Raw genomic sequence first — 25554 nt, 5'->3', positions numbered from 1 at the left:
GTAAACATCCCTTGTATGGCCAAATAACCAGTTACTAGTTGTTTTGCCAGTCTGTTCCTATCATTACTCCCAGTTCACCTCCACCATTATCCCCTTCTCTGATCAAATATAAGAAAAACTCCATACAAACAAAAGCCAAAGAAATTGAGGATTATTTTCCCTTGGACTATGACCACATCTCTGAAACAATTTTAGAAAGGCTCTTACAGGTCATTCTATTGCACCACTTCCTGGAGCAGAAATCCTTCTGGACCATATTGGACGAATAATAAACCAGTACCCCCCTCAGGAAACTCATGACAGCTCAACGTTATTTGTTCTGGTCCTTCTTCAATTTTGTCTGGGGATTTTGCTTTCTCTTCTTTGGAAACAAAAGGATGAATTCCTTTTTGTTTCCCAGTGGTTCCTGGATTTGTCATCACTGTTGCTTCTGGAAGTCATGGCTTTGAGAAGGACAAGTCCAATGACAGAAGTATGCACAGGTCACTAGAAAAGGGGTAGCCAAGGACAATGTCAAAAAAGAGGTCAAACCTGAACTGACCCTCCAGGACAAGTAGGAGTTAACTGCACATGTGAAGAAGCATGGAGCAATGCCATGAGCCATGTGCCAAAGGGGGCTCCTTCAGGCGGAACATAGTTTAGAAGTGAATAGTGATGGGAAATGCCTGTAGGTGGAAGCCAGGTCTCCAAGGGAAGTGTCCTGACTTGGCACCGGACAGGGCAGAGTTGGGAGGACAGAGCACCTAGTAGAGGACTCACTGCACTCAGAATATTTATCACGGACAAAAGGGAAAAAAAGGGAAATAATATGAATCTTCTCCCTTTCTTCTTGTGAATAGAAAAGGTTTAGCAAAGCTGGTGCGATGCAGGTGAGTGGAAGGAGCATCAGCCTCAGTAAGGTTTAGGATTCCTGAAACATTGCTCTGGAAGGGACAAGAGCCTCAGATAGATGCTGGCCCAGAAGGAAGGCAGTAGATGGAGGGAAATTAGGCTGAAAGGAAATTCCAAGCTGCTTCCAAGATTCTGCAGTTTGCAGCTGAGCCCTAGGAAGTTGAGTCAAACCTAGTACTGGTGTGTCCTGGGACAGCAGTGCCTGTCCAGCTCAATGGCAGTGAGAACAGGCTCTGTGGGTTTCTCCCAAGCAGACTTCCTCTGTGCCTCTCCACAGAACAGCTCAGCATTCTCTTTAAAGGAAACTTCTTGATGTGACGTGGGTGATAATGCTTGTCCTATATTTTGTGATATTTCCGGGAGCTCTAGGAAAGGGGGAATGAGTCACTCATCAATATTCCAAGAAACCAGCCACACTGGGCATTCCGGAAGCATTTCTGGGATGTTGGTGCAAGAAATCCAGAGTGTAGCCCACAGGGTTTTGAGCCAGGAAAGACACATGCAAAGATTTGGAGAAATTCCACAGCCATATGGTCCAACACTTTTCTAATTCTTAGCCCCATAATCAGTGCCCTCTGGTCAGGAGAAGTTCATGTGCTCAACGTGCTTAGAAAAAGAATCCTGGGTGATGCTCCAAATTCTTTCATCGCACCTAAGATCACAACCTAGGGCACAGGTGAATGAGGTGATGTTAGTATAAGCACAACAATGAATTCATGTAATTTATTTTTGCAAAACATCCTACTATTTCAGTACAGTAGGACCCTCCCTGGTCTGGACAACATGGTCAGAGTGATGGAGTCCTAGGGAACCCCCTAAGGTAAATGGCACACAAGGGACCTTAAAAAGTATGTCAAGGGACCTTAAAAAGTATGTCAAGGGACCTTAAAAAGTATGTCTAGGGGCTCCCAGCCTTGTGCAAAGGAGGCCACATTACTAAAAGCACCCTGTGTGGTCTGCCCAATAATAATTTAACCTCCTCCTTCAAACACTTCCTGCTAATTCTTTTACCCCAAATCTTATCTTTAGATCACCACAGGAGCCTTTCACTGAGTAAATTAAGGATACAAACTAACTAAACAGAAACAGATCACTGACATGGAAAGCAGACCTGTGGTTGCCAAGAGGGAGAGGGGAGGGAGTAGGATCCATGGGGAGTTTGGGGTTGGTAGGTGCAAACTATTACATTTAGAATGGATAAGCAATGGGATCCTACTGTACAGCACAAGGAACTATGTCCAATCTCAGGTTAGAACATGATGGAAGATACATTTAAAAAAAGGAATGTGTATATATGTATGACCTGGTCACTTTAGTGTACAGTAGAAATTGAAAGAACATTGTAAATCAACTATATTTTAATTAAAATAAATAAATACATTAATTAATTAACCATCCTATATAAAATTGTACCACATTTTAATGGACAAGTTCTTAATTCTTCAAACCCCCTGTCCTTCAGCTTCTAAGAAAGAGCTCTCTGGGTTTCCCCAAGATGCTTACATAGGTTCAGTCCTTGGCACCTTGACTCTTCTCTCAGCTTCAAACATCACCCCAACTCCAGACCCAGACTCCTCCTGAGTGACTCAGCCTGGCCCCCGTGGTCCTCCACAGTTTACACCCTAATATTCCAGGCTGCTACTCTTCCCACACTTGGCTCCAGTCCACTTGCTATGCAATGCCTCTGGCATATAGGTTACCAACTTCTACTGTTTCCACACCTAGAATATTCTTCCTCACTCATTCTATCCCCTCCCCCATCCCTTTCTCATACTTCTTGACACAATGAAGCTCTTTCTCTGTGAGCCTGCTCTGGTTCCATGAGCTAGAACTTCTGCGTTTAATCACAGATTCAATTTCAGTACATGTAATTGATCTGCTCATCTTTTCCATTTCTTCCTTGTTCAGTCTTGGGAGATTGTACCTTTCTAAGCATTCGTCCATTTCTTCTAAGTTGTCCGTTTTATTGACATATAGTGGCTTTTAGCAGTCTCTTATGGCCCTTCGAATTTCTGTTGTGTCAGTTGTAACTTTTCCTTTTTCATTTCCAATTGTATTGATTTGGGCGCTCTCCCTTTTTTTCTTGATGAATCTGGCTAATGGCTTATCAATTTTGTGTACCTTTTCAAAGAACAATCTTTTAGTTTTATTGGTCTTTTCTACTGTATTTTTGGTCTCTATTTCATTTATTTCTGCTCTGATCTTTATGATTTCTTTCCTTGTAATAACTTTGGGTTTTGTTTGTTCTTCTTTCTCTAGTTGCTTTAGGTGTAAGGTTAGGTTGTTCACTTGAGATTTTTCTTATTTCCTGCAATAAGCTTGTATCACTATAAAATTCCCTCTTAGAACTGCTTTTACTGTAGCCCATAGGTTTTTTGATCATCGTGTTTTTGTTTGCACTTGTCTCTTGGTATCTTTTTATTTCCTCTTTGATTTCTTCAGTGATCCATTGGTTGTTTAGTAACATACTGTTTAGCTTCCACATGTTTGTGGGTTTTGCATTTTTTTCTTGTAACTGATTTCTAATTTCGTAGTGTTGTGCTCACAGAATATGCTTGATATGATTTCAATTTTCTTAAATTTACTTAGGCTTGCTTTGTGGCCCAGCATGTGATCTATCCTGGAGAATCCAAGTGCACTTGAACAGAATGTGTATTCTTCTGCTTCTGGATGGGATGCTCCTCCAGAATATCCGTGGACTTCTGTGTTTGAAAACTCTACATCTTACCAGCTCTGGGGAAGCTTTCTGAACCTCTCTGTGCCTCAATTTCTCCATTTCCAATGTGTGTTTGTGTGTATGTGGGGGGGGAAATAGCATTTATTTCATAAGTCATTATGGAAATTAAATGAGATAGTCTAGCAATGCCCTTAACATAGTGCCAGTGTGTAATAAACATGAAATAAATGTGAAGGATTGCTATTTTATTGTCCTAAACCATAGCTTCATGCTGACTACTTATTTCCATGAGTTTATCATTAGCAAAAGGCTAATTAGTGGTCCTTAAATCCTCTAGCTATTTTTCAGTAACAACTCAAAGAAATATGTGGTATCACATGATAAGAATAATTATTTGATTGGCTACCTGAGGACGTTGCATTTTCCTTTTAAATCAGTCCTCTGGTGACCTGCTGTGGCATTATGTCAGTAAAGTGGAAAAGGGAAACTCCATATGGAGGCCACAGCTGGCACATTTGTAGAGAACTCTAAGAACAAGGTGTGAGATGTGTAGCCCCTGTTTTAACCTGGAAGTGAGGTCCAATGAGGATACAAGTTCATAAAATAACATTATCCTTTCCCACTTTTTATAAATGTTCCCTTAAGTGGTTGTAACTTTTTAAAAAATCACAGTTTTCTGATGAATATAAGCACACATTTTTAGAGATATAAAAATATCCAAAATGCAAATATGACTGCTTTGAAATATATAAACTATGATGAGTTTCCCCCTCATCCTTTAAAGCCTACTTTTGGGTTCCAGAAAGTAAGGCAGCCTCACTGCTGAACATGCAGACCTCACTCAGCTCCACCAACTCCTGCCCTCTGTGTGCCAGGGAGCCCCATGAAGCAGAAAATCACCTCCTCCACCCTCTCTAAAACTTGACATTCATGAATCAACCACACACACACACACACACACACACACACACACAGTCTTAGTTGTAGCTTTGAGCTATAGTCAAGCTCTGTTATAATTGCCCTCATTAAAAACTCCTCTGTCATTTCAGACAGTCAGAGAGAAGTATATATCTGGCATGGTTCCAGCAGTAAGCCATATTCTTCTTAACTGAAACAGAAGTGTGAGTATAAATCACACACACACACACACACACACACACACACACACACACACACCAAACATACTGCTGAGCTTTTATTTGTATTCCCAGATATGGTAGAAAGGGCACAGTCAGACAATAAGAAAATTAAATACCCACTGGCCCTGAGGGTTAATATTCCACCCAAGGAGATGGGTATGATCCTAACAAGACATTCAGGATTTTTTTCATCGATGTATGTTTTGCTCAAACATATCACCGTGACTCCCCCAAATTCTGAAAGTTTCTGTTATTCCATTAAATGTATGACAACACAATTGTTAAGTAGAGTTCCTCTTAGAGCAAAAGAACCCACCTCTTCCAAGAAGTGTGCCAAAGTTCTGGAAACATTTATTCTGGTGGAAGGTTTTATCAATGGGGGAATGGTGTACGAGGAATGGTGTACGAGGTCACCAGCCATTGACTTTCAGGCAGCCTTGGATCTTATAGGTCCAAGAAAAATTGCTCTGCTGTTTTTGATACCAGAGCCAGAGGTCAGGATTTTTCCTCAAACAGCAAGAACAGGCTATAACTCTTGGCCCTCATGGTAGCCAAAGGGAAAATGATCAAACACACATATACACACATGGATATAACACTCGAATGTATTAACACACATTTTCCCATTTGTTCTTCACAATGAGGCTGTGCATGAAGAAATGCAGATAGACAACACGTACCCCCACTTTACAGATAAGCAAACTGAATTTTCCAGAGGTTAATAACAAGCAGGGAGGAAGTAGTGCCAAAACCAAAACCAAAACCTTTCATATTGGACCCAGATTCCTTTCCAAACGCCCCATGTCTACATTTCTCATTCACCACATTTGGTCTCAAAATAGTAACATCCAAGCAGCATAGGCACAGTAAATAAGAGCAATAACTTTTCAGACCAAAGTAAGCTCTTTTCTCCAGAACAGTAATAGTCCTGGTTTTCTTTTTAATTTTAGAATGAATAAACCAGTTGATTATGTCAAATATCAAAGCCTTTGGCTCTAGAGGAAAGACATTTCTTAGACTTTATATTTCTTAAGGACTATGTTTTTCATCTTAAAATATCACCAATACTCACACGCTGTCCAAACTATGCATGTGTAGCCTAATCACATAGCTGAATGGCTAGTGGAGAATGTGTGGGAATAGAAAGAAGCTTTCACATTGCTGTGAAACATGCACTGAGCATTTGGATGTGTCTGTCCAGTAGACAGCATAGCTACTACTAAGGGGACCTCTGCAAACAACAATCGGTGTCTGAAGGAAACTGGCCAAAAATTTAAAATGCCTTGTTCAGGATCCTAGGGCTTTTAGTGTCAGAGACTTCTGGTCTGCCATGCGCTTCCTCTCCCCTCTGATGATTGTGCCAATGGGAACCTCCAAATGAGGCTACTGGGAGGTGGGACTTGACTTTTCCAAAGGTCTAAGAATCCCTTACACCCATAATAAATTATGTAGTGATACACGAACATGTTTGAGCATAAGCATGCTTAGAAATAAAGGAAATATGGGCAGGAAGCACAGGGGAAAAATAGCAGAGATTGAGTTGTCTCCAGTAGAATTTTAGGGATAAATTTGGGAGCACAAGAAGGAAATGAAAATTGCATATCTGGGCAGGGGGAACACTGATTGCCAAGGCAGGAAGCTGCCTATCTCTAGGGTGTGAGTGGAGAGGACAGAACCATTCTGACTGCCAGTCCTGGTTAAAGGACAAGGACTGCATGCTTACTTGCTAGAGAAGGACTGATATATTTCAAGCAGGGGTGCCTGTGTCAAGTCTGCATTTTAGACAGATCCCCCAGAATTGTTTTAAGATAAACAGTATGTCTGGTGAGGCTAGAGGTAGAGGGAAGCAACATCCATAGTCCCTTTAAGAGGCAGCAGTTGGGAGTTCCCGTCGTGGCTCAGTGGTTAATGAATCCGACTAGAAACCATGAGGTTGTGGGTTCGATCCCTGGCCTTGCTCAGTGGGTTAAAGATCTGGCGTTGCCATGAGCTGTGGTGTAGGTTGCAGACGTGGCTCAGATCCCAAGTTGCTGTGGCTCAGGCATAGGCCGGCGGCTATAGCTCTGATTAGACCCCTAGCCTGGGAATCTCCATATGCCTCAGGAGCGGCCCAAGAAATGGCAAAAAGGCCAAAAAAAAAAAAAAAAAAAAAAAAAAAAAAAAAAAAAAACTCCCACAGTGAAGGGAGGTCAAATTTGAGCTCAGTGAAATATCAGAGGTGAGGAAGAAAAAGGAGGTGGAGTGTTCTCAGATTTCTGGCTTAGGTATCATGTGAGTAGTGATCCCATAAACCAAAGGCAGAGAATAGAACAAGCAGCCCAGGTGTGAGGGCTTGGGTTTGGCTAGTGGAAAGTGCGTGGGAATAGAAAGTTGCTTTCACGTTGCTTTGAAACATGCACTGAGCATTGGGGTGGGACCATCCCGTAGATAGCAGTTGGATGGAGAGGTCAGGGCCGGATGGAGAAATCTGGAAGCTGTAGCCATTTGTGGATATTAGAGATATTGCTGTGGATGAGACAGCTGGAAGAAAACAGAGCATGCAGACCTGAGGAAGCCCAACACAGCCCCTGGATTGCTGCGTAAGGGCTCTCATCCCCGTGTACAGCAGACTTTGAGGTTCTGGGGAAGAAGAGGTTGTTGACAAGGAGGAGAGACCAGCTTGATGCAAATGCCTTTCTTGGCAGGGACTTCAGTTTCATCAACTGCATCACTGTGGGGTTGGACTTGACAGCCTCTAAAAGAATCTCTTCCAGGTTTAATATGCTATAATTCTAAATCTCTTCTCAGTATTGTAAATCTGATAGCCAGTAAATTTACTTTGGAGGAAGCTCTTGGCTCTAGAAAAAAGAGATTTTGCTTGAATGAAATGTAAATCCCTTATCGAGTATACATGCCGTGTGATTGCAAACCTCTACTTTCTGATAATGAGGGAAGGACATAAGGAGTTTAAAGACATCTCATAGAATGACTAAACTACTTACACAGAAACATATGTCATGATTTCCACCATAAGTTATGATTTAGATGAGTCAAACTGAGAGAGCTAAATTTAGGACTTTTAAGGGCCCCTCCCCCTGTCAGTGTCAGAAGTTTCTGTTTAATTACGGGGAAGAGAAAAAGGCTTATACAGGCGTTATTTGATTTCTCCAGGAGGAGGAAATCCAATACATCTGGATAAAAATAGATGCAAGGACCACTCCCCAGCAAGACTGGTTTACAAAAGGTGGCAGCGTCCTGGGTCATAAGAAGTAATGCAGTGACACACAGCCAAGAAGACAGACAGGCTTGACAGGGCTTCATAAGGAATCTGGGTGCCTGTTGGGGAGTCTCACCACTGAGGTCGTCAGGAAAGGGCCAAGCTGAAGAGGTCAACCCAAGGTAAAACCTAATGGAACACAGAGAACAAAAGGAAGGCAAGTCATAGACCAGGATGCAAGGAGAGGAGCTGTAAATAGAGGGGCCAAACCAGCAGTAAAACTAGGCGGAGGGGAAGTGCAGAGTCAAGGACAGAGCAGCAGAAACAGAACAGGCCAAGGACGAATTTCACTGAGTTCTCACCATGGAGTTTCATCTATCCCTGAATGGCCATCCACCACTATGCTAGACTGGTCTTTGAAGCGGCCTCTGTGCACACTCCTGGGAACCTGTGTTGCTCTGGCAAGTTCCTCTCTGTCTCTGCTACCCAACGCTCTTAGCCTCTCCAAAAGCTGTGCTATTTCTTTACATCTCCATATAAACCACATGGCAGGCTAAATATCACAGATTAATGCCACCTCAGTAGTGTCATAGATGACGGTTTCTTAGCTCCTTCCCTTCTCAAGGGCAATTACTAGTTTAAGTAAGAGGCAGTGCCCTGGTTTTATTGCTGTTAATGCAGGGCTTGCGAGTATCAAGTGTACTTGTGATGTGCAGCGTTGCTTATTGACATTCAAAGCAGTGTCAATAAGCAGCACTACCTTTTCGTTTGGGAGTCCTGGCTGTAGAAGGATGAATAATGATGTGGTTAACGTACTTCAACACTCAAGCCAATGACACGTCGACTCAACTGCTAGCCTGGCAGCTGCGACGGGCTCAGCACTAAACTGTGGCCATGGGGAGAAATCAACCTCACCTTCGGTTTCTAAGAGCTAGAATGTTGATGGCACAGGAGCTGGAGCATTGCCACACGACTAAGAGTCGATGACGTACCTATCCCATGGGAAGGCATGCTGTAGTTATGGACATTCGTAAACAGAAGTCGGAGAAGGAAAAATGACAGTATAAAAACACAAGATAGTATTTTTTGCCTATGAGTTCGGCACAGATTGGGAGGGTCGGGGATAAAGTTAACACCCTTGACAAGTTAGCAAGAATGCATGGAAAGGAAGGTTTTTATGCACTGTCAGAACCAAGCTTCATGGAGGATAATTGGGCAATACATGTCAAAATTCTTCATAGTCATACTTTTTAACCAAATCATACCTAACCGCAATATTTATCCTCAGCGTTGATAGGACAAGGGTACAAATATGTGAGTTCAGGATGCTCATCACAGTGTTTTATAAACTAGTAAAAAAAAATTTAAACAAATTAAATGAAATCTGGTTAAGGAAATTATGGCCTAACTCATGATGAATGCAGTCACTAAAAAATGATAATGTATTCTACCCTTATTGACATAAAAAGATGCATGATATGGCATTAAGTGAAAAGTGGCTTGCAGTATAGTTTGCATAGTATAGATAGTTATATTTGTGAAAAGGGGATTATATTTCCGCATCTGAATATGGTGTAGAAATGGGAATAGAAAGGTGTTCACCCAATTATAACAGTGGTTTCCTTGGAGGAGGGAAGGATCATGAGAGAAGCATATATTCTGATTTATAATTTTTCAATATTGTCTGAATTTTTCAGTAACTAGCATGTATTAGCTTCATAATTAGAAAAAAGAATAAGGCAGAAAAAGAGAAAAATAATAGCAGCCAATATTTCAGTTACTATATCTGTTAGGAGTCCAAGAAATTGAAGAGAGTTTTCAGAAGAGATGACCATTATTTTTAATAGTTCCAAAGTACTTTCCTAATTAGGACAGACTCAGTTGATGTATGTTATCTTTCTGGCTCTCAAACTCAGTGGGTTATAACCTATATCCTAGTTGGAACAAAACATTTTCAGCCCAAAAGAGTTAAGGCCATAAAGCCATCAAAAGTGATGACTTTCCAAAAAGGAATCAAAAAAGTTAAGACAAAGAAAAATGTATAAAATCTATTTGGCTTTCAGGAAAAAAAAAAAAAATAGAAGTCAAATGACTACAAAAATTCCAGCTCCAAAAATACCAAAAAACTTGAACAGGAGAAAATTGAGAGCAAAAGATTGGCATACGGGTGTCAAAACTCCAGTGTCAGAAAGGTTTTGACAACTAGTCGTGCATCACCAATTACACACACATCCAAGATCAATGTGACAGACGCTTGTTTCCAAGAGCCCTGGCAGATTTTTTTTTAGTGCCTTAAAAATCTCTTTTCAGTGGCTGACAGATCATATAGCTATAATGTGAGATTTTAATATTCATTTCATCATGGGTGACCAAATTCTAACATGGGGAGAAGAAGGGAGAGAGAGAGAGCTGTAACAGACCCTCGTGTTCATTCATACTGAAGACAGGCTTTACACATGGTTGTCTTTTCTTCTTGCTTCCAGGAAAAGCACAAAGAGGAAATTTCAGCGATGGCCAAGTTGACAGAATCCATGAGTGAGTAACCTGAAATTTATTCAGTTTGGGTTTTGAATGGAAAACCACAACATCTTGCAAAAATCACATCCCTTTGTGATTATCTGATTTGTCTCTTTCATTCTTGTGATAGCCAAGGTCTACATAACACAGACCATCGTGTAGTGTTACAGTTATGTGTTACTCAAAATTCATCTCTCCTGGGGTCCAGTTCTGTGCTGAAAGTGTTACACAATGTATGGAGCTAAAGAATCAGAATGGATTTTATCTATAGCACTGCATTGGACATTGAGACTCACAGGAACATTAACCTGAGTTTTAGAAGGTTTACGCAGTCAGCAGAAGTTTTATGCACAGAGAGTCCATAGGCTGGATAATCTAAAGAGTGTAAATAATGGCTTATCGTTGTCAGACCTGTTAGGTGTAGTTCAGAAATTTCAGACAGAACTATTAAAAAGGGAGTACTTGAGGTGTAAGTAGCTTGCCATGATTTAGGTTTTGTATATATCAGCAGTATACTGCTCTAAGTTCTTAAGCCAAATAAACAGGATACACAAAGTGTTTTGAAGAGAAAAGAAAAATAATTACAATCAATCCTCCTGCAAACGGAGAAATGCAATTTCCTGTGATAATGTTTAAATATTAAAGACCATCTGAATATGAAATAAACAGTCAAGGCAGACTTTTTTCCTTTGAAAAGGTACGTGTTCTTGGTGATAGATTTCACAACTAAAGTGACAAAGAGGGGCGTTCCCACTGTGACACAGTGGGTTAATGATCTGGCTTGTCTCCGTGGAGATGCAGGTTCCATTCCAGCCCAGCACAGTGGGTTAAGGATCCATCATTGCCATAGCGGTGGTGCAGGTTGCAGCTCCAGCTCAGATTTAATCCCTGGTCCGGGAACTTCCATATGCCATAAAAATAAATAAAGTGACAAAGGGGAGTTCCCTCATGGTGTAATATGTTGAGGATCTGGCGTTATCACTGCAGCATCCCCAGTCAGTTGTTGCTGTGGTGCAAGTTCAGTCCCTGGCCCGGGAACTTCCACATGCTGTGAGCACAACAAAAGCATAAATAAAAAGTAAAGTGACAAGGGAAGCTTGCAGATACTTCTCCATTATCACTAGGGCCATAGACACCTACGTAAAGTTGACCTGCAACATTAACCATTGATCTTGCCTACATTTAATTGGGTCCCTGCCTGCCCCTTCTACTATTCCTCAAATCCTGAAAGTATTAAATACAAGCGATCTTCTGCAGCACAGTCAGTGAGCCTTTATCTCCACAGACAATCCCCCCACAAGAAAAGGCAATGTTACAAGGTTCTGCACATTGCTGTTTCTTTAATTTCTGACCCCAAACTTCTGCCTAATTTCATGTCTTGAACATGTGCTAATTTCAGGCTGTGAATTTCACACAGCTCACAAGGACTAAGTCAAAAATAAGCCTTGCCCTGCTCCCAAGCCTTTCTCGCCCTCTCCTCTGGGTCACCCCTGCCCTCTCTCCCTCTAGCCTTGAAGATGGAAAAACATTTAGAGGATCTGCCACTTAGTTTGAAGAATCTCACATTGGTTCTCTGTCTGGGAAAAAGAACCTTGGGTCATGGAAGGTGTTCTTCTTAGACCTGGAATGAAATAGTGAGGGTACCAGAACCACCATGAAACTGACATGCCTATACCATCAAAATATGGAGCAGGATTGTTACAGAACCAATGAATTCACAATCCACAGCACCCTCACAGATCTAGTTTTCATCTCTAAGTCCAAAGTCACCAACACAGAAGACTCACAGATGGTCTGAATGCTAGAAAGATCAGCCGCTTGGAATCTAGCATCGTTGTCCATGAATGGAGCCTGGGGGGATACGGTGCATGAAACTAGATAGTGCCTCCCATCAGTTGTGATGCCAACAGGTTTCAGGACGAGGATCTTATTAGAATTTGATGTTCTAGTTCAGTAAGTATTTTAACACACCTAGCTGAACTGTAAACCATTAAGGGCACTATAGAGGATCTATACTGGTCAATATTTCTGCCAGAGGTATTTTGTTTTTTCCATCATCAGATCCAGAAGCATGTAAGTAAGAGCACCCCTGACCCTCCCTGACGTATTGGTTTCAGGTTTCATGTTTGCCTCTGCAATCATTCTAATGACTTTGACCTATGATCTAGTCACTGGCTTAAGAGAATTCTGCCAAAATTGAATTCCAAATCCTTAGGTAGATGAAAGGTCATGGCCATTCTTCTAATTTGCTCTGTCTTTTTTTAAAAAAAAAATCACATTGGTATATTCAATCCACAAAGGAAATTTAAAGTCTGAAAATGAACCTTGGAATCAAACTCAACATTCCAGTTCATCAATCCTCGCAAAGATAAAGAATATTATAAAATATATAAGATATACTACTACTTTTCCAAGGGCTCACTATGAAAGTTAAATCTCGTGTTCAAAACTAGTAAATTTTTCATCCAAATTAAATTCATGAATAATGTTACATACAACTATACATTTATTCTACATAGGAAATCTGCAAGTAAATAAATACATAATTATGTAAGAAGACTCGATCAGTGGGCTAAGCAAAGAATTGACATTTAATCGGTATGTGATAAATTTGATGGAACATCAAATCCATGGCCACCAGAGAAAAGAGACAAAAACAGAACCATGAATACCCAGGACACAGTGCACTGAATGGATTTTCGGAGCCAGTGAACTCTTTGCTTGTTAAACTGCCAAGCAAAAGCCATCTGGTTACTAGAGCATCTTTTTGTTTAACTAGAACTGGAGGGCGATTTTTCCCCAGTCACCATAGGCTCCAAATGCCATCAATGGCCATGCAAGTACCACAAAGGGGATGAGGTATCTTCTTTAGCCTCTAGAGCAGGGTGAGGAGTATCTCTTTCTATCATGTGCAAAATCAACCATTTCAAAAAAACAGAAAACCAGCATTAGTCATTTTTTAAAAGAACAAGCAAGGGACACAAAAATATTAACAGATTTTTTAAATGTTAATTTAAGAGCAGCTTTATTGGAGTTCCCATCATGGTGCAGTGGTTAACGGATCTGATTAGAAGCCATAAGGTGGTGGGTTCGATCCCTGGCCTTGCTCAGTAGGTTAAGGATCTGGCATTGCTGTGAGCTGTGGTGTAGGTTGCAGATTTGGCTCGGATCTGGCATTGCTGTGGCTGTGGCATAGGCTGGCAGCTGTACCTCTAATTAGACTCCCAGCCTGGGAACCTCTGTATGCCTCAGGTGCAGCCCTAAAAAGCAAAAAAGAAAAAGAAAAAGAGACCTTTATTTAATAAACACATGATAATATTTCAAAATATATTTGCCATATTATTGGAGTGAGGAATGGGCATGACAAGAAAGAAAAGAAAGGAAGAAAAACAGATGAATTATAAGAAAATACACAGAAGAAAAATGCAGGGGAAAACATACATATAAAAAAGGACCTAGAGGAGTTCCAGTCGTGGTGCAGTGGTTAACGAATCTGACTAGGAACCATGAGGTTGTGGGTTCGATCCCTGGCCTTGCTCAGTTGGTTGGGGACCCGGTGTTGCCATGAGCTGTGGTGTAGGTCGCAGATGCGGCTCGGATCCCGCATTGCTGTGGCTGTGGCGTAGGCCAGTGGCTACAGCTCCGATTAGACCCCTAGCCTGGGAACCTCCATATGCTGCAGGAGCAGCCCTAGAAAAGGCAAAAAAAGGGGGAGGGGGAACCTAGAGAAGAAGGAGAGAGACAAAATCAGAAAACAGGTAGACCAAGGGGAAGGAGGTATTGACAGAAAGAGGCTCGGAGATCTAAAATTCCTAAGCTACACACTCGCATCCACTGGCTGTGGACTTCCACCTTTCAAAGTCTATTGATTTTTTGTAACACTGCCTTTTGACATTTTAATCTCTGTCAACATCTTAGAAATGGACATTCTCATACTTGGACCACCAGAAACCTGTTACAAATGGGGCAGCCCAAAACCCCACACTGGAGGAAGTTACCCCAAATTTGCCCACCAGTCACCAGGATTTTGCTCCCCATCCATTAAAGGAAATCAAGCTGCAAGTCTGACCCCAGTGGAGACTCCCAACCCTAAATAAATAGGCACACAGTGCCCCAAACAATGAAACCAAATCCCACACGCTATCATTAGAGGTGACATTGAGGCTGGCAGGGCCACTTGAATCTAAGTGAGACAGTGACAAATTGGAGATGTCAAAAGGCATGGCAATAGCCTGGGGGCTCTGGAATCATGATCTGTATAGAGTACCTCTGGAGGTTGTCCTTACATAAATTTCTATAGGAAAGTATCAGCCCCCCACACACATACACCTAGGAGCACATCATACACAGCATAGGAAGTCTCACCACAAGGGTCCATTAATAATGTGGGTTATAATCAAACGTCTGGTCCTGAGCATAGTGATGAAGTTGCAAGGACAGGACAGGTAAGGATGCTTGACCCTGACGTCTTCTCCAGGCTTCAGGGGCCCTTCTCAGGCTCCACCCCCACCCCCAGCATTCTGCCCTCTTTCCTGGAGTCCTACTTCTGCCTCCTCTGAGTCAGCTGCAGGTACACAGTCACTGCAAGAGTAGATGGTGGTTATTTAAGGTGCGTGGGGCCAGCCAGGGGCCCCTCTGAGTCATGGGAAGGGGAGCTGACCTCTGCCGCTTTCTGTCACCATCCTTCCAGCCTCTCTCAGGCCCCAGAGCAGCCCCTTCTGGTCCTCCTCACGAGTCACTGCACCCAGGCTGTCCCAGGCTGTGATATCCCTGTGGCCATAACCACCTTAACATATCTTCCCAGGAAAGAGTTACTCATCACCATTCTCAAACAAATAGCAGAGTGACTGCTGTATCCTGAGTAGCTCCAAGTCGGTCCTTCCCCAGCCAGGACTCAGGGGAGTGGGCCATCACTCCTCCCACTGCCCAGAGCCACGGGCCTGCTTTGTAGGTACTTAGAAGTCTTGGCTATCCACAATAATGTAGAGAGAATCCCTCCTCCTACTTAAAGAAATGGTTCAAATTTAGCCCAGACTTGAAATGTTCCAACGTCAAAGGAAATAAAGAGTGAGAACCAATTACAATTACCACATATTAAATTAGCTCCATGAAAGCACAGCGATGTTTTTTAAATCACGTATTCTCAATCACTCTTGCACTGTTTTAAGTTGTGGAAGGACAAATAAACAGGGTTCCTTCCCACACCATGGGCAGTGTTTTGAGACAAAGGAGGAGGGATAAAACAGGTGTAGCACAGAGAATCAGGGTCTTGCAGAGGCCACCTAGCAAGTCCTACAGCTGGAGGCACATATCTGCATATTTTGTGTGCATCATAATGGTTGTGCAGTTTTCACCCAGCAGCCAGTGGGAATGTGCGTACCAGGACCCAGGACCCAGCACAAGGAAGCATGGAGGTGTGAGGACGTGGCCAACTGGGGGGAAGAGCCAAGTACTGATATGGCAGCAGTCAGGAGACAGGGCAGGAAGACAGCAGCTGGCTGAGCAGATAGGCAAGAATCAGGTCCTAAAAGGACAAGTTTTCAGCTTGGGCATTTTCCTGTCAGTGATGGAGCAGCACTGAAGGTTTTTAAGCAGATCAGCATTTTATTTATTTTATCAAAGTACAGTTGATTTACAATGTTGTGTTAATTTCAGATGTACAGCACAGTAATTTGGTTATAGATACATATTCTTTCTCAGATTCTTTTCCCTTATAAGTTATTATGAGATACTGTACATAGTTCCCTGTGTTCTACCATAGGTCCTTGTTGTTTATCTCTTTTATATACAATAGTGTGTATCTGTTAATCCCAAACTCAATTTATCCCTCCCCCACCTTCCCCTTTGGTCAGATTGTTTCCTGTGTCTGTGAGTCTGTTTCTGTTTTATAAATAAGTTCATTTGTATCTTGTCTTAAATTAGATTCCACAGATAAGTGATATCATATGAGATTTGTCTTTCTCTGTCTGACTTACCTCGCACAGTATAATAATCTCTAGATCCAAGGTCATCATCTTAAAATGATTGCAAAGGCCTGTGGGGGTGGATTTTCCACTGGCGCAAAAGTAGAGGAAAAGAGCAAGAAGCTGGTACAGCAGAGGAGCTGAGAGCCTCTGCAGGGCAGCCAAGGGGGACCTGCAATGCATGAGAGACAAGTGGGGTGAGGTGGAGAGGATGTGGGGAAAATGGAGAGCCATTCCCTTTTATATAAACCCACGGGCCTATCCTGCTGGCTGAGGTATCGAGCTTCTGACCCCCAAGGGGAAAGGCCCACCCACCCTCTCAGACACACTACTGCCAGTGCCCCACCCCAGGCTCTCTTGGGCAGGTGTAGGATTTTAACACAACATGGCAGTTTTGCTGCCCACACCTCCCCAAAGGAAAAGGACAATGTCATCAGTCCAAGCAGATGGAGGTACCCAGATTTTGTCCTCTGTTGGTGGCTGGTAAGAGACACCAGAGCTGGACTGGAACTTAAAGGCCGTGGAGGATGTTCCTGGGCTGGGCAAAGCTATTCTCTGCATGAAGTCCTTAGGGCACTAAATGGCCTTCTATCCTCAGAGACTAAAGCTACACCGGGCCCACCAGATAGTGCTTTTTAAAATGGATCTTCTGGAGTTCCCACTGTGGCTCAGTGGGTTAAGAACCTGACATAGTGTCAGCGAGGATGCGGGTTCCATCCCTGGCCTCACTCAGCAGGTTAAGGATCCAACATTGCCATGAGCTATGGTGTAGGTCACAGATGAGGCTCGGATTGCTGTGGCTGTGATGTAGGCCAGAAGGTGCAGCTCTGATTTGACCCCTAGCCTGAGAACTTCCATATGCCACAGATGTGGCCATAAAAAGAGAAAAGAAAATGGATCTTCTCGGTCCAAATAAAACTCAGACACTTTAAATATGGAAATCTGTCTCTCAGGCTCAGACTCACACAGGTAGTCATAGCATAACCTCAAAAGTAACACAATTTAATTGCTAAAGGCTATACTCCATTTATAGCTATTATAAAATACCTGCTATATTCCCCATAACATTTAGAAGTTGTGAATTACTATATTGTTAACTGTAATTCGTATGATATTATATATCAACTCTACTTCCATTAAAACATTTTTTAAAAAGAAGACAGAATACTAAATTCAAATTCTGAAGGAAATGATTTTCAACCTGAAAATTCAGACCCAGCTGACTGATAGGTAAGTGCAACGACAAAGTACAGGCATCGGATTTTCTAAGTCAGAAAGCTTAGACCCCATGCATCCTTTAAAAAAAATCTTCAAGAGGAGTTCCCATTCGTGGCTCAGTGGTTAATGAATCTGACTAGGAACCATGAGGTTGCGGGTTCAATCCCTGGCCTTGCTCAGTGGGTTAAGGATCTGGCGTTGCTGTGAGCTGTGGTGTAGGTTGCAGACTCGGCTCGGATCCCGCATTGCTGTGGCTGTGGTATACAGTTCTGCTTAGACCCCTAGCCTGGGAACCTCCATATCCTGCAGGAGTGGCCCAAGAAATGGCAAAAAAAAAAAAAAAAAATCTTCAAGAAAAAGAACACCATGGGTTATAAGAGCTGGGAAAGATGTGAAAATTTTAGAAAATAAAGGTATAAGTATCGTTATATGAATATATATATAAAGTATAATATAAATATAAAATTATATAAATATAAAATTCACACTAATCTCTGGGAAAACTAAAACCGGGTGTTGTTGACAGCATTGCCTCTGATGACTGGAAGTGGGTAGGAAGAGCTTCAACTTTGTATTTTGTCTTCTTCTTGATTATCTGCCTTTATTTTTGTTGCGGATACAATTACTTGTAATAAAACACTTAAAACTTCAAAAAGCACCCTCTAAAATAAGAGTAATTCAACTTAAAGTCAAATCTACTGCCCTTGACCACCCTTTCTTGACAATGTACTGTTTAAATCACTTCTTTACTTGTGATTATTATCTAGATGCGTTCCTCTGTGATAGCCACCTCTGCTCGTTACAAAAGAGAGGTTTCAGGTCTTTTTGAGGCTCCCCCACTCCCACTCTGTTGCTGTCAACTGGCCCTGGCAGTGTGCCTTTGACCGTCTTTGCTGTCTAGTCCTTCTCTCTTCCATGAAGCTTTCCTTCTCACGTGCCTTTATCCTCAGTAGACAGCATGTATTGCTCTGGCTGCCCAGCATCTCCTCCAGACTCTCCTTGAGCAGGTCCCCATCTCCCCTCCCTTTGCATCTCCCAGCCTGAGACCAGGAGCCCCTCCCTGCTGCAGGTGAGCTGATGCAGATGAGACACAGGGCTGGGTACCAGCCAGCATAGGTGCTGACAAGCAGTCCCTCCCTCACCCAGCAGCTCTGCCATGTGCTTCTGAGATAGGTTCTCGAAGCCCAGCCTCCAGGCTGGGTCTCTCACTCTTCCATGACTCTGGGAGCTCTATCTTATCCCTTAGCCATCCCACACACTCGCACTCACCAGACTGGCTCTGCCATCTCAACTACAACTCTGGCCATGCATCTTCCTTTCCATGTATTCTTCCTGGGTTACCTGCAGGACAAGTGAAATGGGGGTCAAGAGCAGATGCCAAGAGGGGCCAGCATGGAGGGGCAGCAGAACGCAGGTGGCTGCAGAAGATTGTCCTGGACATTGGCGCCCCACACAGTGCCTCATCGCAGTCCCATCATTAGGCAGAAAGGCTTCCTTGGGAGTTCCAGCCTTGGCTCAGCGGTTAACAAACCCAATTAGCATCCATGAGGACTCGGGTTTGGTCCCTGGCCTTGCTTAGTGGATTAAGGATCCAGCACTGCCCTGAGCTGTGGTGTTGGTCGCAGACATGGCTCAGATCCCACATTGCTATGGCTCTGACGTAGGCCAGCAGCTACACAGCTCTGATTGGACCCCTAGCCTGGGAACCTCCATATTCCCTGGGTGCAGCCCTAAAAAGAAAGAAAGAAAGAATGAAAGAAAGAAAGAAAGAAAGAAGGAAGGAAGGAAGGAAGGAAGGAAGGAAGGAAAGAAAGAAAGAAAGAAAGAAAGAAAGAAAGAAAGAAAGAAAGAAAGAAAGAAAGAAAGAAAGAAAGAAAGGAAGGAAGGAAGGAAGGAAGGAAGGAAGGAAGGAAGGAAGGAAGGAAGAAAAGAAAAGAAAAGAAAAGAAAAGAAAAGAAAAGAAAAGAAAAGAAAAGAAAAGAAAAGAAAAGAAAAGAAAAGAAAAGAAAAGAAAAGAAAGAAAGGCTTCCTTTGATCCAGAGCAGAAGAGAGTCAGCAGCCTCTTCCCCACTGGTGTGCCTCTAAAAAAGATGTTATTTTTCACTAAGAGGCAGGTGCTTTCCTTACTGGAATATAGCTTTAAATTCAAGGATAATCACTTCCTGCTTGGATTATGGGCCTGTTGTTGGCATCAGAGATTCTAGCTCTGAGGTCAGAGGGCCTGAAATGCACTATAGTCCTCGTGCAGCTTGGCAGCCTGAGCCACCATCTGCATGGGGATGGGCTTGATGCCCTACCTGGTCCTCCCTTCTCTCCCCTCTCATGTCCCTCAAGGGGGCTTTCTTGCTTCCGTGGTTTCCATCCCCTGCCTCATTGCTAAGGCCCTCTCCCCCTAAAGGCCAGCATCATATAAGAATGCAGTTTCCTCTCTTGCTGTCTCTGGAACCAGCTTATAATTTAAAGGATTTGACTGTAGAAACACACAGCAATGTTCAAAGCATCAAACTAAACGAGTAAATTTGATTTTAGGGTGGCTGACATTTATAAGTTGTTACTGGTCTTCGAGCAAATGGAAATGGAGAGAATCTGTTTCCTCAAATTCATTTCCCTTTAAGGTCTTGGAGATCACTTTCACACACACACACACAGACACACACACACACCTGTCCCTGATAAATGTCCTTGGATTAGTTGGTGAGAAACTCACCTCTGACACCAACAACTTCTCGTGGGCACTGGAAAATCTAGATTGGGGTTTCTTGCTTTGGACACCATTGACCTTTGGGTCCAGATAATTCTTGACTGTGAAGGTGTGTGCATTGAAGGACATTTCATAGCATCCTCGACCTCCACTCCCCAAATGCCAGTAGCACCCTCCCCCAGTTGTCACAACCTGTGTCTTCAGACATCACTAAATTTGCTCCAAGAAGCAAGTCATCCCCCGTTGAAAGGTTGAGAATCAGCACTCTGATAAACCAAGATGAACCAATCATTTATTCTTTTGCAGCAACTGTGGGATTTTCTAGTCAACTGCAGACATTCCCAAAGTTTTAGCCTCCAATATCAATCATTCCTTGCTGCATCCCAGCCTCTACTTGATTGAGGCAGGAATGGACGACCTGGGCCACCAAGAAAAGCCATCTGCTTCAGCTCCTTGGCTTTGAGGGCAACCATAGTATTCCTTTTTTTCTTGATGATGCCATTGAATGAACTCAGAAGGATAAAGGGATTTTTGAAGTGGTGATGTTTAAGAAGAGAGTTGGAGACACCTCAGCTCTTGGGACTGTGGCAAAAACAGGAGAAGTGGAAGGTGTGTGGGGAGAGGAGGTGGAGACTAGATTCTCCCAAACGTGGTAGGAATATCATTTTTTTCCTAAATAGTGTTTTTTAGGACCTACTCATTGGCTCCATCAGTAACAATTTTTCTTGCTCACTCTGCCTTTCCGAGCTGTCGATGATGGAAAGCCCAGCTCTGGGGCAGCCACATCCCTTCAGCCCATCTTGGCTGATTTCCATTTGCCATGATCTCTGGATAGGGGTGGGGGGAAACCGGCGTCATTGGCATGTCACTGGAGTGTCTTCCTCTCTCATTTGGGATCACAAGGACTCAGGTCCTCCCTGACTTTCCAATCCTCTTACAGAAGGTCATCATCCAAAGAGGATGTTCAAGGTGTGAGTCTCCATGATGCTATCAGCCCAGCTGATGGATACGGCTACCCTGGCCAGGATGCTGCCAGCGTCCATTGGGGCCACAAGCAACCAAAAACCTCTATCACTCCATCTCCATCACCCCCCCAACCCACACACACCCCAGCAGTAGGCATGCTCCCCAAGTCCTCTTTGCCAACCCACTGGGGGGTGCTCAGGTGACAGCCCAGGACTGTGACTCCCACTTGGGACCCAAGAGCTGAGTCTCCCCCAGCTGGAAGTCCAGCTCCCATAGGGAATGGAAACACACTCCAGCCCAAAGAAAAAAGTAAACAAAGGCATTTTTAAACTCTTTCTCTCGCCTCCCACTTCCTCAGCTCCACTCCCTTCCCTGCCTCCCACCCACCCCTCATCTCACTGTCCTTCCCCTCCCCCCTCCCACTCTCTGCCACCTGGCCCTGGGAGCCTGCTCCGCCCTCCCACCACCTGCCACCCATCGCTTGATCCTTCCCCTCCCTCCTCCCACTGCTCCCCTTCTTCCCCCTTCTCATGTCAACCATCAGACCCCCTTCTCTCTGCCCCTGCTGACAACGGGTTTCATTAGGATAAGTGTGGAAAGAGGATGTGGCCACGGTGTGGGAAGGCTCGGGGTCTGGAACTCGGGGTCTCAGGCATCCTTCTGTGCCCTCAGGTTGCAGGGAGAAGGGTCTCCTGCCCACAGATGTGGCTGTGAGAAAGGGACGCTGGGGACAGATGGCCAACTGGGTAAGTGAGGCCAACCCAGAGCGGTAGGATGTGAGCGCATGCGTGTTTAGGAAGCGCTGAGCCTAAGATAAGGCTCGGGAGATGTGAGCAAGCAGATGGTCAGAGGGAGCAGCAGAGAACACTGAATTCTAAAGCTCAGGCTCCCCAGAGCACAACACAGGCTGGGAAGGGCCCCTGCCCACATCTGAGGGTGGGGCGTTTCTCAGACCTGGGCTGATGTGAACACCTGGGTTGGGGGAATTTGCTTTTTCACCTGCTTTGCCTAATTGAGATTCCCAGCCAACCCGAAGGGGGCCCTTCAGGTAAGTTTTCATCAATCATCTGTCATCCATGTATCGCCTCGCGCTGAGCTGCTGCCCTTCCCCCTCCCAACCCTGCTTTTCCTCCTGGGGACAGGTGTGTGAGCTGGGGACAGGCCATGGGCTCCCCAGGACTCCCTCTGGCTCTGGATTTGTCTGAGGGGTGGGGGTGAAGGGAGGAAGGCAGGGGAACCTGGCTTCTGGCCCTGGGGAAGATTAAAATCAGGTGAGGGTAGATGTCACCCGGTGGGAGAAAGTCACTTCCCAGATTTCACCAAGTCTCAACTTCAGCAAGAGGAGAGAACTGGGGCGGGGCGGGGGCGGGGGCGGGTGGGTCGGGGGAGGGGGCGGTATTCAGCCGTACAAACTTCGCTGCCTACACAAGATACTAAGTTTCAGGCTCAAAAGCGTTCAAAGGAAGTAAGTCAGGGAGCATCCTGATGTTTAAATACTGACTCAGAGAATCGTTCTGCAGCCCGGAACTGTATTCATAAAGGTTCCTACCAAGTTAGCAAAGGGTCCCTGGCATGCAGGGTGGGCGTGGTCCCTCCAGCCAGAGCGCTATCCTTCAGCCAGCGGGCTGCTGCCACTCAGCAGCCTCCTAGCCATGAGCCGGCCTATGAATTACTCAACCCTTCTTCCCTGAGTTCCTGCAACTGAGCATAACAACCACCTAGAAGTGTTTTGATACTGTCTATAAAGCTAATGGATACGTATATACAAGCTAATATGTATACTTATGCAATAAACACATATAAGTAATTGCATTTGAATATGTACATACATGCATAAGCTAATAGATATGATTGAAAGTTAATAAACCTCTATATTCTTATAGTCACATATTGAAAGCTAATAATAATAGATATACACATATACATATATATACATACATACGCATGCCTAGCAATTGTCCCCTATCAGACACTCAAGAACAAAACCAAAAATGAAATGTCTTACTATCCCCAAACCTCATTTTACTTACTATTCTCAAGCCCATTATAAACAAATTCATATTATGGACTTTTGTCACCTTGTACTATATTCAACTCTCTTAAACATCCAAGAGTCACAGCGTGGCTGTATGATTTTATAAGTTGGCATTGGTAATAAAAAACTTCTTGTTGACTGATTCCAGCTACCGTAGGGATTTTAATATGCAGTGCTTGTTCCTGTAGTACCTTTGTTCTGTCGAGTAATAATACTGCACCTTACACTTGAACTTTCATCTTTGCCAAGGAGTCTCCTTGTGTGTTTCATCATTGAATACTATAATCCTTCCAACGCACTGTGCAGATGCTTTCCTCCCGGCATCACAGGCTCTTTCCTGGAACAGATGTGATATTGATAACATTTGTGCCCTGGATCCATACAGTCCAGTTTACAGAATTAAGAGAGATAAACTTGGCTTTTGATTTCCTGAAGACAAATCCAAACCAAACATCACTCCCTGCTGGGTTGCTAGAGATGTTTCTTAGCAGATATTTAATTCAGATTATGGCTCTGGCTCTCATCTAGGAGTAAATGTCCACCTAAATCAAAGAAAAACATCTAATGATCAGTGTATCCTGACTTCTAAATAATCCCCTTCCCCAATCATTTTCTCCTCCAATTTGCTAGCTCCCTCACCTGCAGGCACACAACACTCAACAAGGATGCTCTCATGAGAAAACAGATATGAAGAAACATGTCTGGATATTTTTCTAATCCAGAATACTCTCCTCCCACATAAGATCTGCATTCTTTTTCCATGGTTTTAATGAACGGGAAGGTGCCAGATGCACGTCTAAGACTCTCCCATGGAAAAGATTTTCTCACCATTTTCTCCTGCCAGACTTGTACCTGTTGCTCCAGGATCATCGAGGAAGGAAGAAATAATACTTTGAATAAATCAGGATTTATCTTCCTCAAAGTGCAGGATTCTTCCCTGCATCCTATTTTTAAAAGTCTAATTTTTCTATCATCACAAATAATTAACCAAGAAATCAATGAGAACTTACCAGCAGTCTCTGAGAGTGTGTGTGGGGGGAGGGTATGTTATAAAACAAGAATCAGAACCTTAAGGCTGACACAAAAAGTTAAACATAACTTTGGACATTAAGATAACTCTTGTCTGGTCAAGAGGAAGTAGATGATAAAATTCCAAGTGACTGAGGTACACCTGCAGACCTTACCTTTTTTTGTTTGTTTGTTTGGCATATGGCATATGGAGGTTCCCAGGCCAGGGGTCGAATCAGAGCTACAGCTGCTGGCCTGTGCCACAGCCACAGCAATGCTAGATCTGAGCCGCATCTGCAACCTATACCACAGCTCACAGCAACGCCAGCTCCTTAACGCACTGAGCAAGGCCAGGGATCAAACCCACAGCCTCATGGTTCCTAGTTGGATTCATTTCCACTGCACCACGATGGGAACTCCTCATTTTTTTTTTAACCAAGACTTAAAATCAGATGAATTTCAACTCACAATTCATTTCCTGGAGGAAACTCAAGATTATGTTGTAATTTACCTTCCTGTCTCTCCATATTGGGAGGACAACAAGGTCATTATCGAGATAACCTTGAATCTTCTGGTTGTAAAAAAAAAAGTAGCAGCAATTTGAACATTCCTGTACTTAATTATTATTGACCCTAAGGTATCTCCACACTGAAGCTGAGATTGAAAAGGGAGAGACTTCTTGAGGGATCCAGGAAGGTTTTGGGAAAGCTGGACCTTGGAGAATGGAAAAGGCTTTACCAAGGAGATGAAAGGGGGTGACAGTGCTACTGGTTAGGGGATGGTGGGGAACTTGGGGGTCAAGATGGTGTGGTGGCCATTCTCTTAGGGGAAAACAATGGAGGCAAGGGAGCACAGGTGTGTTGGGAGAACAATGATCAGGACATACTGACTCTAGCTGGATACTTTAAGTAGGGAAATATTTTAACCTAGGGATGGCGGATGGGGTCAGTAAGGCACTGAATGCTGGATAAGAAGTTTTCCAATTTATCCTATCGCTCAACATTTTCTGAAGTATATTCCTAGGGCCAAGAGTACCATGACTTCCTCAGACTAATTTTTTTAAAAGCAGGATTGATGAGGGGTGTTGGTGAGTCAACTATTTTAGGAGGACCTTGCCCCTTCCCTTGAGTTTCCCAGTGCCTCCTGGGGTAGTAGAGGCTTTACGATGCTCTGCAGGAAAGAAATCTGTTTAACTTCTTCAGTAGAGTGGAAAAAAATGGACTCCACAAGAGATCCACATCCT

At 43.6% G+C, this 25554-nt stretch overlaps 1 protein-coding gene across 4 annotated transcripts in view; it reads left to right on the top strand.

Annotated features, from left to right (window-relative positions):
• Positions 1-25554, top strand: part of KCNJ6 (potassium voltage-gated channel subfamily J member 6) — a 294141-nt gene that overhangs the window by 68184 nt on the left and 200403 nt on the right. For 3 of the 4 annotated variants that reach the window (XM_021070975.1, XM_021070976.1, XM_021070977.1), the window contains one exon: positions 10387-10438. In XM_021070975.1, the coding sequence (XP_020926634.1) occupies positions 10414-10438 (25 nt within the window). In that variant the 5' untranslated portion in view covers positions 10387-10413. Of the gene's footprint in view, positions 1-6884; positions 8086-10386; positions 10439-25554 lie in introns of those variants that run through there. The other variant, XM_021070978.1, reaches the window with a different exon arrangement.

The sequence above is a fragment of the Sus scrofa genome, chromosome 13 (assembly GCF_000003025.6).
Source record: "Sus scrofa isolate TJ Tabasco breed Duroc chromosome 13, Sscrofa11.1, whole genome shotgun sequence".
In the NCBI taxonomy this organism is placed as follows: domain Eukaryota; kingdom Metazoa; phylum Chordata; class Mammalia; order Artiodactyla; family Suidae; genus Sus; species Sus scrofa.
The sequence above is the reverse complement of the archived record's forward strand: the minus strand, read 5'-3'. Positions and strand labels throughout refer to the sequence as shown.